At 42.3% G+C, this 12,798-nt stretch overlaps 1 protein-coding gene across 2 annotated transcripts in view; it reads right to left on the bottom strand.

Annotated features, from left to right (window-relative positions):
* Nucleotides 1-1,483: 1,483 nt before the first annotated feature.
* The window catches only part of USP3 (ubiquitin specific peptidase 3), a gene marked incomplete at both ends in the record, with an annotated part of 34,406 nt that continues 23,091 nt past the window's right edge, over nucleotides 1,484-12,798 (bottom strand). For both annotated transcript variants that reach the window (XM_079541198.1, XM_079541199.1), the window contains 10 exons: nucleotides 1,484-1,649; nucleotides 3,120-3,187; nucleotides 3,303-3,416; nucleotides 3,569-3,687; nucleotides 4,605-4,685; nucleotides 4,870-4,976; nucleotides 7,842-7,988; nucleotides 10,713-10,826; nucleotides 11,397-11,510; nucleotides 11,971-12,053. In XM_079541198.1, the coding sequence (XP_079397324.1) occupies nucleotides 1,484-1,649; nucleotides 3,120-3,187; nucleotides 3,303-3,416; nucleotides 3,569-3,687; nucleotides 4,605-4,685; nucleotides 4,870-4,976; nucleotides 7,842-7,988; nucleotides 10,713-10,826; nucleotides 11,397-11,510; nucleotides 11,971-12,053 (1,113 nt within the window). The remainder of the gene's footprint in view (nucleotides 1,650-3,119; nucleotides 3,188-3,302; nucleotides 3,417-3,568; nucleotides 3,688-4,604; nucleotides 4,686-4,869; nucleotides 4,977-7,841; nucleotides 7,989-10,712; nucleotides 10,827-11,396; nucleotides 11,511-11,970; nucleotides 12,054-12,798) is intronic.

Below are 12,798 nucleotides of genomic sequence, written 5' to 3'. Positions count from 1 at the left end.
ATAGCATGCTCTACGTGAAGTAAAAAGCTATTCTTACCAGTAAGCTTTTCAGATTGCAGGAATGTCCGGTTAGTGGCTGGGCAGTAGGTAGATAGCTGGAAAGGGTGGGGCGCAAGGAAAGCACTGAAATGAAGCATTTGTCAGATTTTGGGTGTTTTCAGAATTCCTGGGTTTTGCAACATTTTCTCCTGACCACCTTTTTAAAATCTCACTAACAGCAATTATCTGACTTCCACTATGTGGAGGAGGAGTAGAGCTGAAAACTCTGAACAGCTTTCTCCACTGCACTGTCAGGTCTTACAAATTGCATCAATCACACCATCTGTGTAAACCTTGAGACTGAAAATGGAAAGATCCCACACCAGGCTAACAGATAAATACTGCAGCTTACCGGAATCTGCTCCAGTCAACAAGCAGTTCTGGATTACCCTTCAGGCTGTTTTCCCTTCAGTTCGTATTTGAAGTGATAAATTTCACATCAAGCATCTCAAACTCCATCCGCTTCCTTTTCAAGTGAACTACAGGCACTGAAGCAGACAGAATATACTCAGGCCTAAGGCTGTTCTCACAACCCCACACTTAGGGGCTGTGCTCCCAGCTCCCAGATGGAAAGAGAGCTGGGGTCCCACTGCCAGGAATTTTCTCAGTTTTAAAGCAAAGAAGTGTTCATGATCAAACTTTAGGATTACAGTCTAACAAAGAGGCAACTTTTAACAATTCAAGTCTGATTAGAAAAAAATAATAAAATTAACCAAGACAATTTAGATGCATATATTTTAAGGTAACTTTTAAAGACGTTTTGGGGGTGGGAAAAGCATATGTGAAGAATACTTGAATTATTCTGCAGTATAGATACAATTAAACCAACTGTTTATTTACAACAATTCATGAAATTCAGCAGCCTGAATACACACCAATATAGCAGCTATAGCAGCAATTACCTGGTCTATAATGATGCTGCATCTCATCTCTTCTGCAGACAAAGAATGATTGGTCAGAGGTCACGGCTTACTTTCTTGCACGAGGTAAAACATTATGTGCAAGCAATTCCTTGATCTATATAACAGCTGTGAGAGCAACATAGTTATACTGCTCTGTGTGATAAGCACATTTGTCTTGCTTGTGAGGAGAACAGAAAGCTTCTCTGATGTAAATGTGCCTTTAGAAAGTGAGAACTGGAAACATTAATATAAAAAAAGTCAAATAACTAGGTATTTCATGAAACTATATATATATAAAAATTGAGTTATCACAACTAAAGCAGCAAATCAAAATCTGCTGAGGTTTTCTGGTATAACTAAAAAAAAGTTAGTTTGTGTCCAAGTTCAGTAAGTCAAATGCTACCACTGACATGACAAAACTAAAACCCACAAGAGGAAATTGAAAAGTGCACAATGAAATTAATAGTCTTGGATCAAGTATTTATGGAAAAATGGAAATGTTTTGTCCCGTGGACTTGATAAGTGAGAATTAAAAGGAGGTATTAAAGTTTATCTGATCCAGATTTGGCTTGCCGTTCCACATAGAAGAGGATGTAGGCCTTGGCCTTTACCACAGTCTCCTCGTCGGTCAGAGTTACAGTACTGTCGTTGAAATGGAACCAACGACCTTCGTGAGCTGCGTACGCAGTGTAATGTCCAGATCCAACGCTGTCAGCACGGCAGGGAGAAGAGAGAAAGGACAATCAGAAAGAGACTGACCATTTGCTGCTAGGCAGTAATGGACTAAGAGACTTCCAGGAACTGACAGCTCTCTACAGCAGACGGTATGATTCTTCCCTTCTTCATTGTGGAGCTCTAAGTTCTCTGATTAAGGTTTCACGCTGAGTTAAATTTGGGTTTTTAAATATCAACTTCCTAGCATGCCACTATTTTTGTGCAAGCAAGGCTTCTTGCAACACAGAACTTCCACATTTGCCTATAGGGAAGTCAAGCATTAGCTATGAAGATTGTACTGTGCTTTGTTTTTACAGAACATTTGCCCATTGAGGTCTAAAGAAACACCTAAATTTAATCAAGAGCACCCGCAGCAAAACAAATACTAGGCTACTAAAAAAAGTCCTTCAAGAGCAGTTTAAACAGACCCAAGCTTTGGAGCCACATCTTGAATCTAAGAGAGTTACACCCTCTCAATTTCCATCCCCTGCCACTCAAGAGAAGGCCTGCTCTCACTTCTGTGTGCTGCTGCAACACGTTAATGGTTCCAGCCGCCTCATTCTGTCCTAGCCATGGCTGGCTCTCCCTTAATGCCTGTAGTTTTCCCTTGACCTCAAAGCACCAGATGCACTGTGGTGCTACGAAGGCTGCCTTTAGGAGTCTTGTCTTTTAGATTGTCCACCCTCTGTTTCAAGCAGAAAGAGTGGTCTGCAGACAAAATTTTGTTTAGTATCTTTGAATTAAATTTGGATATCAACAAGGATTTGATTAATATGACAGTTTCCTTAGAAAGGACTTTAGAAGGGGTTTTTTTAAACCCCTTCACAGCCTGAAGTGATTTCTTATAACTACAGCTTCTTCCCTGGACAGACAGCTGTTTTGTCACTACTGCAGTTATTCTCAACAGTTCCATCCAGGGTTGGGAAACAAAAAAAAAAACAAAAAAACCCCCCCAAACTTAACCCATACCCAGCAATTTCACTTCAAAATACAAATAGTACTCATCTTTGTGACATGTCTATTAGCATTCACTTTGAGGTTTCACTCCTGTAGGAGAAACGACTGTGCCACTACTACATGTGTTTCAAACACACTCTGGCATAAACACATATGTGCATTGCAAACTGAAGAGAAAAACATCTTTGCCTTATACTAAGAATGTTAAAATGAAGCACAAACGTCTGGAAGGACCCTTTATTCAGCGTTAGTTTTCATGCTTTTCATTCTTTCACTTTAGTGATTACCCCTAGAGACTGCCAAGGGGAATTCACAGGAATAACTACATCATAAATGTATCCGTCTGATGTTATTTCAGCCCAGTTCCACAGAAGCTTGTAAATTACTGCATGTTTCCACCACTGACATATACAGACATTCACCAGGAGAAGAAAAGCCTTAAATAAGCTGGCATGTAATTCAGTGAGGAGATCTCTGCCCTGAAGCAGGCTTACTCCATGTACTCACCCTGAGCCATGATGCACAACAACAGCTGCAAGGTCATAGAGACAGCTTTCTGGGCCACTGTTTTCAGGCTGCAGTTAAAAAGACAAAACTCTTCAGATCTCAGCGATACCTGCTGTAATTTGTAACAAAGACATATGTGATGTAAAGAATTTCTCTAGGAGGTTGCCATGGGAGTCTCCATACCTCTAACAGGTAACATTTCATGTCTAGGCCTCGTAAGGGAAACTCAACGTATGTATCAACTTTGTTTCTTAGATATGCTGTCCAGTGAAATCGTTTCAAGTGTAAGCATAGCACCTAAGGGATTAATAAAATAAAAGAGAAGCATTAGAGGAAATGGCTGAATTTGCTTCTGCCTATCTGGAAGGGTCAGGTGTTGGTCCAGGAACAGCTGAGCAGCCGTTTCTTTGACAAACTGCCATGCTATTACTTTTCATGTTTATACAAACCTTTGGTAGTTTCTGAATCCAGAATTTTTTGGTGGACTTCTGTTTCTTTTTGCATTTATGACACATATACAGCTCTGTCTCATCAAGTTCTTCCAGGTCTGTAAAACTGCGAAGACAATCTGGAAACAAAAACAACACACACAAACCTAAATCAAGATTATAGCAAATGATCTTTGTAACACAAAATGCAGCAAACTCAGCAGCATAAAGGTGCTCCTGCATTGCAGTCTTGTGCAGGTTGTGCTCCAAAAATCTGCAGCTGGCACACACCAGCAGGTTCTGACATGCAATGTTCCTTGCTCCTTTCAACAAAGACAGCTATAAGCAGTTCCAGAGGAAAAAAAAGACTCCTTCAAACAAGATTCCTTCCCACTGCTCAGCACAATGGTTTATTTCATTGTAATTCCATTACGTTCCAGTAACAAATGTTCAACTTACAGAAGTGATCTGGTTTTAACTAAAGGATGAGCAGAGGGAAAAAAAAAAGTTTTTTCACGTAGTGTTTTGCAATTTCCATCAGGTAGATTTATGGATGCATCAAGATTAACATCCTTTAAAACAAGATCAATCGCAGCAACTCTGCCAAGCTTTACAGGACTGTGTTTACACTGTTTAAAAAGCAGAGACTCACAAGAGTCAATCTCACTCTGCATGAGGGGCATGCTCACAAAACGTGCTGTAAGCACAGTGCCTCAGCAGTACAGCTGTTATAGACTGACTACACAAATGTGCGCTGGAAAAACTGGACAAGATGGAAAGCACTGACCATGAAGAAAGCAGTGCCGGTATTTTCCTGCGTATTTAGCTGACCTGCACATCTCAAACCAAAGCACATCTCCGCCCCAGTTTAATAAAGCAGCACTTCAATACGTAGTGATGGGTGAGGCATACGTGGAAAATTGTTTTTGCACCTTTTTCTACTGCAGCATCTGATAAAATCAGACGGCACATGCCATCAAGTCATAACCTGGCTCCTGAAACAGGTGAGCGTACACTCCAGTTCTCGTTAATGAGCTCGTTATCCAGGCACCCTTACCTCGTAGTGTGCACATTGGTCCATTTTCTTGATTTTTAGTACGTTTATTTCTGAACTGACTTGGAATATCTAGCGAAAGATCTGGGAAAACAAGCATAAAGAAAAAGCTTTAGGGTGGAATAAAACAATGCTTAATCATTCCACACTAAACCTGTGGTCCAGGCATATGACACCTAAATGAATCAAATTTCAGATTTGCTGTCCTACCTTGTATCACCCACTCTCTTTATTTATTTATTTATTTTTAAGACAAGAGGCATCTTACCTAGGAATGGGTCAAATTTTCTAGATTCTGTTCCACATATTAAGCAGTTGACTTCATTTTGAAGAATGCCTCCAAAAATGGCTGTGACAACAGTGGAGGCTCCATTTCTAGGCAAATCAGAACACAGAAGAAAAGTTAGAAATCTGGTCTGGTCTTCATTTGTAATACCTCATACAACTAGTTTATCACTCGTTGCTGCTACACAGAGAAGTTTAGTCCACAAAGAGATACTGTTCATTCACAGGGCTTTCACCCATCCCAGAAGTGCCTACTGCAGGTATTTAGCTGCTGCAGTCCTTCACCACGCGCCAACAGAAAACACGAACTGAACTGCACATTCTTTACATAGATGCTGGGTATTTTAGTGCTGAAGTACTGGCTGAGTCCCTTTTTATCACACAGAGGTGCAGAGTTGGCAGAGCAGAGTCTGGCTGGAGACCTGTAACCAGTGGTGTCCCCCAGGGGTCTGTGCTGGGTCCGGTCTTGTTCAACATCTTCATCAATGACCTTGATGAAGGGATAGTGGCCACCCTCAGCAAGTTTGCTGATGATACAAAGTTGGGAGGATTGGCTGACACGCCTGAAGGTTGTGCTGCCATTCAGCAAGACCTGGACAGGCTGAGAGCTGGGCAGAAAAAAACGGATGAGGTTTAACAAAAGCAAGTGTAGAGTCTTGCATCTGGGGAGGAATAATTCCATGCACCAGTACAGGTTGGGGGATGAGCTGCTGGAGGGGAGCTCTGCGGAGAGGGACCTGGGTGTCCTGGTGGACGACAGGTTGGCCATGAGCCAGCAGTGTGCCCTTTTGGCCAAGAGGGCCAATGGCATCCTGGGGTGCATTAAAAAGAGCGTGGCCAGCAGGTCGAGGGAGGTGATCCTCCCCCTCTACTCTGCCCTGGTAAGGCCTCATCTGGAGCACTGCCTCCAGTTCTGGGCTCCCCAGTACAAAAAAGACAAGGATCTCTTGGAAAGAGTCCAGCGGAGGGCCATAAAGATGGTGAAGGGCCTGGAGCATCTCCTCTATGAAGAAAGGCTGAGTGAACTGGGTCTGTTATCTCAGGTATCTAAGGTGTGGGGGGCAGAATGGCGAGGCCAGACTGTTTTCAGTGGTGAGTGGAAACAGGACAAGGGGAAACGGCTGGAAACTGCAGCATAGGAAGTTCCACACCAATGTGTGCAAGAACTTCTTTACAGTGAGGTGACGGAGCACTGGAACAGGCTGCCCAGGGAGGTGGTGGAGTCTCCTTCTCTGGAGATGTTCAAGACCTGCCTGGATGCCGACCTGTGCGACCTGCTGTAGAGAACCTGCTTTGGCAGGGGGTTGGACTCGATGATCTCTGGAGGTCCCTTCCAACCCCTACAGTTCTGTGATTCTCACAAGGTGCCCTGTGACTAAGGCTGTTTCCAAACAAAAATTCTTCCCTCACAGGTAGGTCAACCATTTTGTTTTGAAACTTCACCCTTCTTTGCTGCAAGTAGTTTGGACTCCTTTAAATCAAGTTCTACATTTCTCCCGTTTTGCTACCAAAGACAGCTTACATTGCATTAAGATATGCTAAGCAGTATCTACCAGCATCATCATCCTCTACACTTCCATTAGGCTAAGTCTCTTACTGAATCTTTTCTGCAGATTAGGTAATGACTTCATAGCCCAATGAGAACAAACCATTTTATTATACAACTTCGCAATAACTTGCTAGTTTGTGCTTGTAGTTCTGACGCTGCAAGCTTGCAAAAACCCATGTTCTGTATCAGTGCTCCACCTATAACTTAACAAGCAGAGCTGATATTAACTGTAAAGCAGAAGGAAATGGCTGCCCAAATAAAGGGACACTCAAAAAGAGAGTACTCACAGCATCCTCACACTGAAACCATTTAAGCACATATGACCTCAGTGTGCCTTTGACAAAAGGCAATTCACTGCTACTGTATTCCACCTCTCCATGCTCACAGCAGAATTACTGTACACATCTCAAAGTTAAGTTCTCTCCCAAGGTCAGACACGTTTATGCACACTGAAAACAAAACTGGTTTATTTTCCAAGCATTCTTTAATTCTAAGAGCAATTTTAGACACTTGTTTTTGGGGGAAACAGTAGAGCTGTCTACTATGTCTACATGCTACCCAGTGTAGTCATCACTACAGAAAGGGAAAATTCACTCAACTTCTGCTCAGAGAATCCAAGGACCAAACTGACCTGACCTTGCTTCCTGAAGCAAATTAAAATGCTTTCCCCCTGTGATAGCTTTAATCTGAGAAAAAGCACACCCAGCAAAATTCAGGAAGAGCAGTATTTTAAGAGAGGTGTGTGGCTGGGGACCCTGCACAAAGCAAGAGGGTTGAAGCTAGATGATCACTGTGCTCCTTTTCAACCCAGGCCATTCTGTGATTCTATGAATAAGCAGATGAGTGCCTGTTTCAGGATGCACAACAACACGAAAATCAACAGTGGCAGGAAAACAACAACAAAAAAACCCAGCAGCTTTAAGTGTGCGTCAGGTGAATAAACAAAATACAGAGACCATCTGCAGGGAAACTGCCTCAAGTCCAATAGAAGCTGCTCTACTTTCTCCCTAATCTACAAGGTCCACTGACAATTTAAGCATTCAGCTACTTGGCAGCCTTTTTGCCTGTGTATTTTTCAAGCCATCTATCACTCCGAAAGAAGATAATTCCATATGCATACAGAATAGGAACTACACAGATTTTTTTCTTCTGAAGTGTGTTTACAACTTACTCTGTATGCTCACAGCCAGGAAAAGAGTGCTCATCTGAGGGCCATACTTCCTTTTGAAAGGAAGAAGATCCTGTAGGACCATAGTCCATGTCCCTGCAGCTTTGTAACTGCGACGTTACACATTTGCTAAGGACAGCTCGAACAAGGAAACGCGCACTTAAACTTTCAGATCCACCACCCAGACCTACACAAAGGCACTAAGGTACTGAAGAAATAATTAGAAAACATTTCTTACATGCAACATTTGCTGCTCGCAGTCAGGCTAGAATTTTCTTGCAAAATTACTGAACGTGAAACACCATTAAAGCCACCCTGGAGTTCCAGGTGTAGATGGTCCAAAAGGTAACGCATGAACTCGTGGGCATCCTGTTGCTGGTAACCCCTTGAGCAAAAACAAAAACAACATCATCACCAAAGGTTTGGGCTGTATTACTTTGAGACAGAGCACATCACTCAGAACAACATACATTTGTTTAGCAATACTGAGCAGGATTTAAAGAGCCGTGTGTATTTTGAACTGAAGCCCTCAGAAAGATACACTGATGTGCAAACAAACCACAACCTCTGTTCCTTCACATCCCCATCACTGTGCAGCTATCTCCACGAGGAACTTCTATGGTAAGTTTTATAATGGAAGAGCTGCTGCAGAACTGTTACAACTCAGATAACTGGATTCAGCCAGCACTCTGCTCATCTCAACTCTGGACCCAGTTATGGTCAGCATTCTGAAGTCTCAAAACCGGTGCTGTTCAAGGATATCACCAAACGTATGGGTGCCGTGCCATGTCAGAATGACCACATGCTCTTCATTTGGTACAAAGCCATGTGATGCTTTGGCAGATCTAGTTGCTTGCTTGCCTGCTTGTTCCCCTCCCCACTGATAAAAGGAATTTATTCTCAGCGTTTGGTTTCCCACATGCATCTCTGACAATGCAAACTTTGAAATCGTTAAGTAAAAAGCATATTTAATGCAGGTATCTCCTGCTTACTGAACAGCTGTTTATGATGATTTTTCATCTGAAGATTACATTTATGGCATCTACTTTGCTTCAGATACCTTCCTAACAGCAACTTCCTCCTCAAAGAACTCCTAACACAGTGCATTTGATCTCCAACAGGTATGACTAAATAACCTTTGGAATCATTCCACGCTGTTGGCTGTGATCCTGATGCACGGGTTTTACGCTGGCACACAAATAAGTTATTTATAGATGAAAGATTCTCTGTATTTGATAAAAAGCTTAAGTCTAAATGCAGATCTTGAAAAGACTGTGAGGATATGGATGAACGCTCTTCAGCTGAAATGCAGTTTCTCTGACAGCTTGTGTAACATCCCTGATCTGACTGTAACATCAGAAGCCCACTGCTGACATCCCTTTTCCTACTGATAGCAAGATATGAAGAGAGACATTTACTAGGAGAACAGAGCACTCTATTTATACAGCAGTAAGACTACAAAACACACATCTTGCAACTCAGCATGAAGCTGCAGGCTATTTTGGCACGCAGCAGAATCAAAGCAGCACAACGTCAAGGAGCAGGACTTTGGCAGCAGAGTTTGAGCTTAGAGACACTCTGGCTGTGCTTGTCATATACAAGTCTTAAAAACCATAAGCAATATTCTCTACACAGATTACATGTGAGATGAGACAGAGAACCATCACGAGCCCAAGCAACCCTTTTTTTGTTCAACTTCCTGCAACAAAGTCAGTAACCTTCTGAAAGAAAAGCAGCACTTGCAGTCCTGAAGCAGGCACACGCCTTCAACAACTGACATATCTTTAAGCTTAAAAACAATTAAACCAAGTTTCCAAGTATGTTTTCTCTCCCTGCCCCCATCACTTCATAAGCACAGCCAGAGCAGCCATTCTGCTGTTGGTAAGCTATTGGTTCCAGCCACCTTTCCTGAGCATCTGACCAGCTCCTCCACTCTATCTGGTGAGCAGCACACAATGCACAACAGGAACGCCATCACCTTTTACAAGGTATGGTCAAGCACTGAACAAGCTTTCTCACTGGACCACATGGGAGCAGGGATTTACTGACCAGCTGACACTGCTCTCCAAGTGATTCCTCACCAGTTAATCATGCACATGTTCCCAGTTAAGCGGGAATAAGGGGAAAATAATTTTAAAACCCTAAAACAATACAAAAACACTTTTAAAAACTCTGATAGAATCCACAGTGCTGAAAATTTGCTTGAGGAACTCCAATTGTTTCTTGCTTAGCCTATCGGGAATTACAGTGAAGACTGTCGTTGGAAAAAATGATCAAAGACATCACAGATGGAGTTTTTGGTCACTGCATGAAACCACTGGTATTAAACTTCCTTGATTCTCTTAAGCCAACTGAAACAGACTCGGCAGTGTGAAGAACAGAATAAGACAGCTTTCATTATTTGGGTTACTCGTGTATGTTCACAGCATCTTTTCAGCACTGCTAGAGGCGTAACAGATAACAGCATCTTTACTACCTGAGAACATGGAGCAACTTACCTTCATCACAATATATCCTAACAGGTTTCAGTGCTCCTTTGAAAGAGGTTCAGGGGCCAGGACAGGGAGACCTTGGAGAGGAATGATACTTCAATTTACTGGAGTAACCATTGTCTTTCTTTTTTTGTCAGTATGGGCACAAAATGGCTGGTTTTATTACAGTCCTCATTTCACGTCCAACTAATGATGATAACTGTGCTTTCAGAGAATCAAGGAAGTTTTACCCAGTACATTTGCATGTAGACCTGCACATTTTTAATCTGACTTCATCAGTTTATTATTGGAGCAAGCTTGGAATATGACTCTGACCTAAAGGCACTTTTGCTTTTTTGCCACGAGGCACAAAGTATCTTTACAAGCACTTTACAAAGTGTTTCAGCATTTGAGATCTCTGCCATCTCCATCAGTGTCACATGCAGCACATGATCAAAGCGTGGGGAAAAAAGATCTACTGACAAACACAAAAGCAAACCTAAGTAAAGATTTTTTTCCAGGAGTATTTATGGGCATACAGGAAGTCTGCATTCTCCTTCTCCCACATTCAGCAGGTTTGAGATCAGGACACCAGCAATACAAGATTACAATAAAAAATAATAAGTTACAAAACTTACCTAAAATTTGGCATAATTTTCCAAACAACATAAAATAAGGACTCTGGACTAAATGCAGTTTGGCTTCCTTGCCATAGAGCACAAAGTGTCTTTCTGAATTCTTCCACCAATGAACTGGAAAGAAAGTAAAAGCTGGTGATGAATATGGGCTTGCATTGTAACTCCTGAGGGTTTACTAGCTCAATGGTACAAGTATCAGATGTTACCTTGGTTAAAATTGTAATGACTGAGTACATTCCAGTACTTCAAAGAGTTTGCCCAAAATCCTACCCATAACATCAGAGGTGGACAGGTTAGGAAAATTATATTTCAGATACTGGAAATCTATGTACCCTTCACCATTGTGTTGTAAAGTCTACTAACATGGTCGCTTCAACGCTTGCTGAAACAAGTTACAGGCTCTGAATGGCACAACCAAGTGGCAGTATTTAACTAGCACTTCCTCACCTTACCTTAGCACTTCCTGATGGATTTGACTGCCTCTCCCTGCAGGACAGGGCTGACACGTGCCCACTGCAAGCAGCAGTTCCTTTTTCTTGTGCAGCCAACTATTTTTCTACGACACTGATCCTCTAGGGATCATTTTCTGTGACTCTCTAACACTGAAAGTGTATAGCAGCTCTACGAGTTCAGCATTTGCCATTTTCATTAAAGTTCAGTGACAACAAAGACGATTCTGCTTACACATTGTTATCTCCCTGGCTCCTGGTATGGTAAGTTCTCCTGCCTGCTGTCTTCCCATTCCTCAGCTCCACAGCAGGCAATTCTTTGAAGTAACAGCAAAACTGCTGAATATTACTGGGAAAGAAAAAAAAAAGGAAAAATGAATGAAATCCTTAAAGGACAGAGAGTAAAGGGAAGATGTAATCCTGGAGTCTGTTATTTGAAATCCATGAACGGAACTTCACCTAGTGATGGTAAGTGATGGCAACAGGAACAGGTTGTTTTTTTAAATATTTTCTTCCACAATACTAGAAATACTGTAACAAATACTTATCTTCTGTAAATGAGTGACTGAATCCATAAATACCACCATCATCCCAAATACCTGAAACAACTACATTTTGGCTCTGCTTTGACAAACAGGTACTGTGATAGTTATCGAAAGCATTCCCTAACAAAAACAAGCTGCAGCTGCTAAGGAAGTTAACAGTGTCATCTTCTACCTACTGATTCTACGCTCTGCTACAGAAGTCCCAGTAATGGACCTGTGCTTTGTCTCTGGCAAGCTCAGCCCTGACTGACAGCGAGGAAGTACCTGAGCGACTGCAGGATGGCATTCATGAAACACGTGTTCCCCAGGTTCCGAAGGCCTGTGGCACAGAGGGCAGTGGTGCTTCCCTGGAAGTGAGGATGCTTAGGTTAAAGATGCATACATCCCTGCTCACCCACTTTCTCCCAACAGAGCTGTTACTGTGATATCAACACAAATTTTAACAATCACTAATCTACTCAATTTGAAAAACGTGGTTTCAAAGCCAAAGCAACCCTGGCAGTACATTTTCAATGTCACTAAACCCAAAGACTCTGCAAAGCAGCAACTGACTGCTTTGCTTCTGCCATCCCTCCCCTCTTATTTCCATTCATAATCAGAGCTTCTTCGCTTCCCGCTCAGACAATTATTTCTCATAGCTGAAGACAGCCATTACTTCAGCTGCACTGGAATTCACTGCTGTGCTGCAGGCCCAGGGGCTCAGGAGGCAGCACTCTGCTCTACGCTCCCTCTGGTGAAAACAAGGCAGTCACATAGAGCCGAGTCACTCTCTCTTCTTTCCCCCTCCCTGAAATCTGTGAGAAATTATGTGGATTAGAAGATCCCTCAACTCTAACCACCACAAACAGGCATTTGGTTTGGAGCGTTCTTTGACTGGAAAATACTGTGCAGCTTTTCAGACAGAGCTGGACTGTGTTCTCCTGGGTACTGCTCAACAGACGTGAAGTCAAACCATCAGGAAGGTGGAACGTGAGAGGGAGCACAGTCTTCAGCATATTTCACAGCTGCTTTGGAAAGCAAATTTCATCAGTTGTTTCTTAGAAGTTTTAAAAGCTCTCTACTTTTTCTTAAAAACTACTCTCTCATCCCCCT

This window comes from Tetrao urogallus (assembly GCF_951394365.1).
Source record: "Tetrao urogallus genome assembly, chromosome: 11".
In the NCBI taxonomy this organism is placed as follows: Eukaryota; Metazoa; Chordata; class Aves; order Galliformes; family Phasianidae; genus Tetrao; species Tetrao urogallus.
The sequence above is the reverse complement of the archived record's forward strand: the minus strand, read 5'-3'. Positions and strand labels throughout refer to the sequence as shown.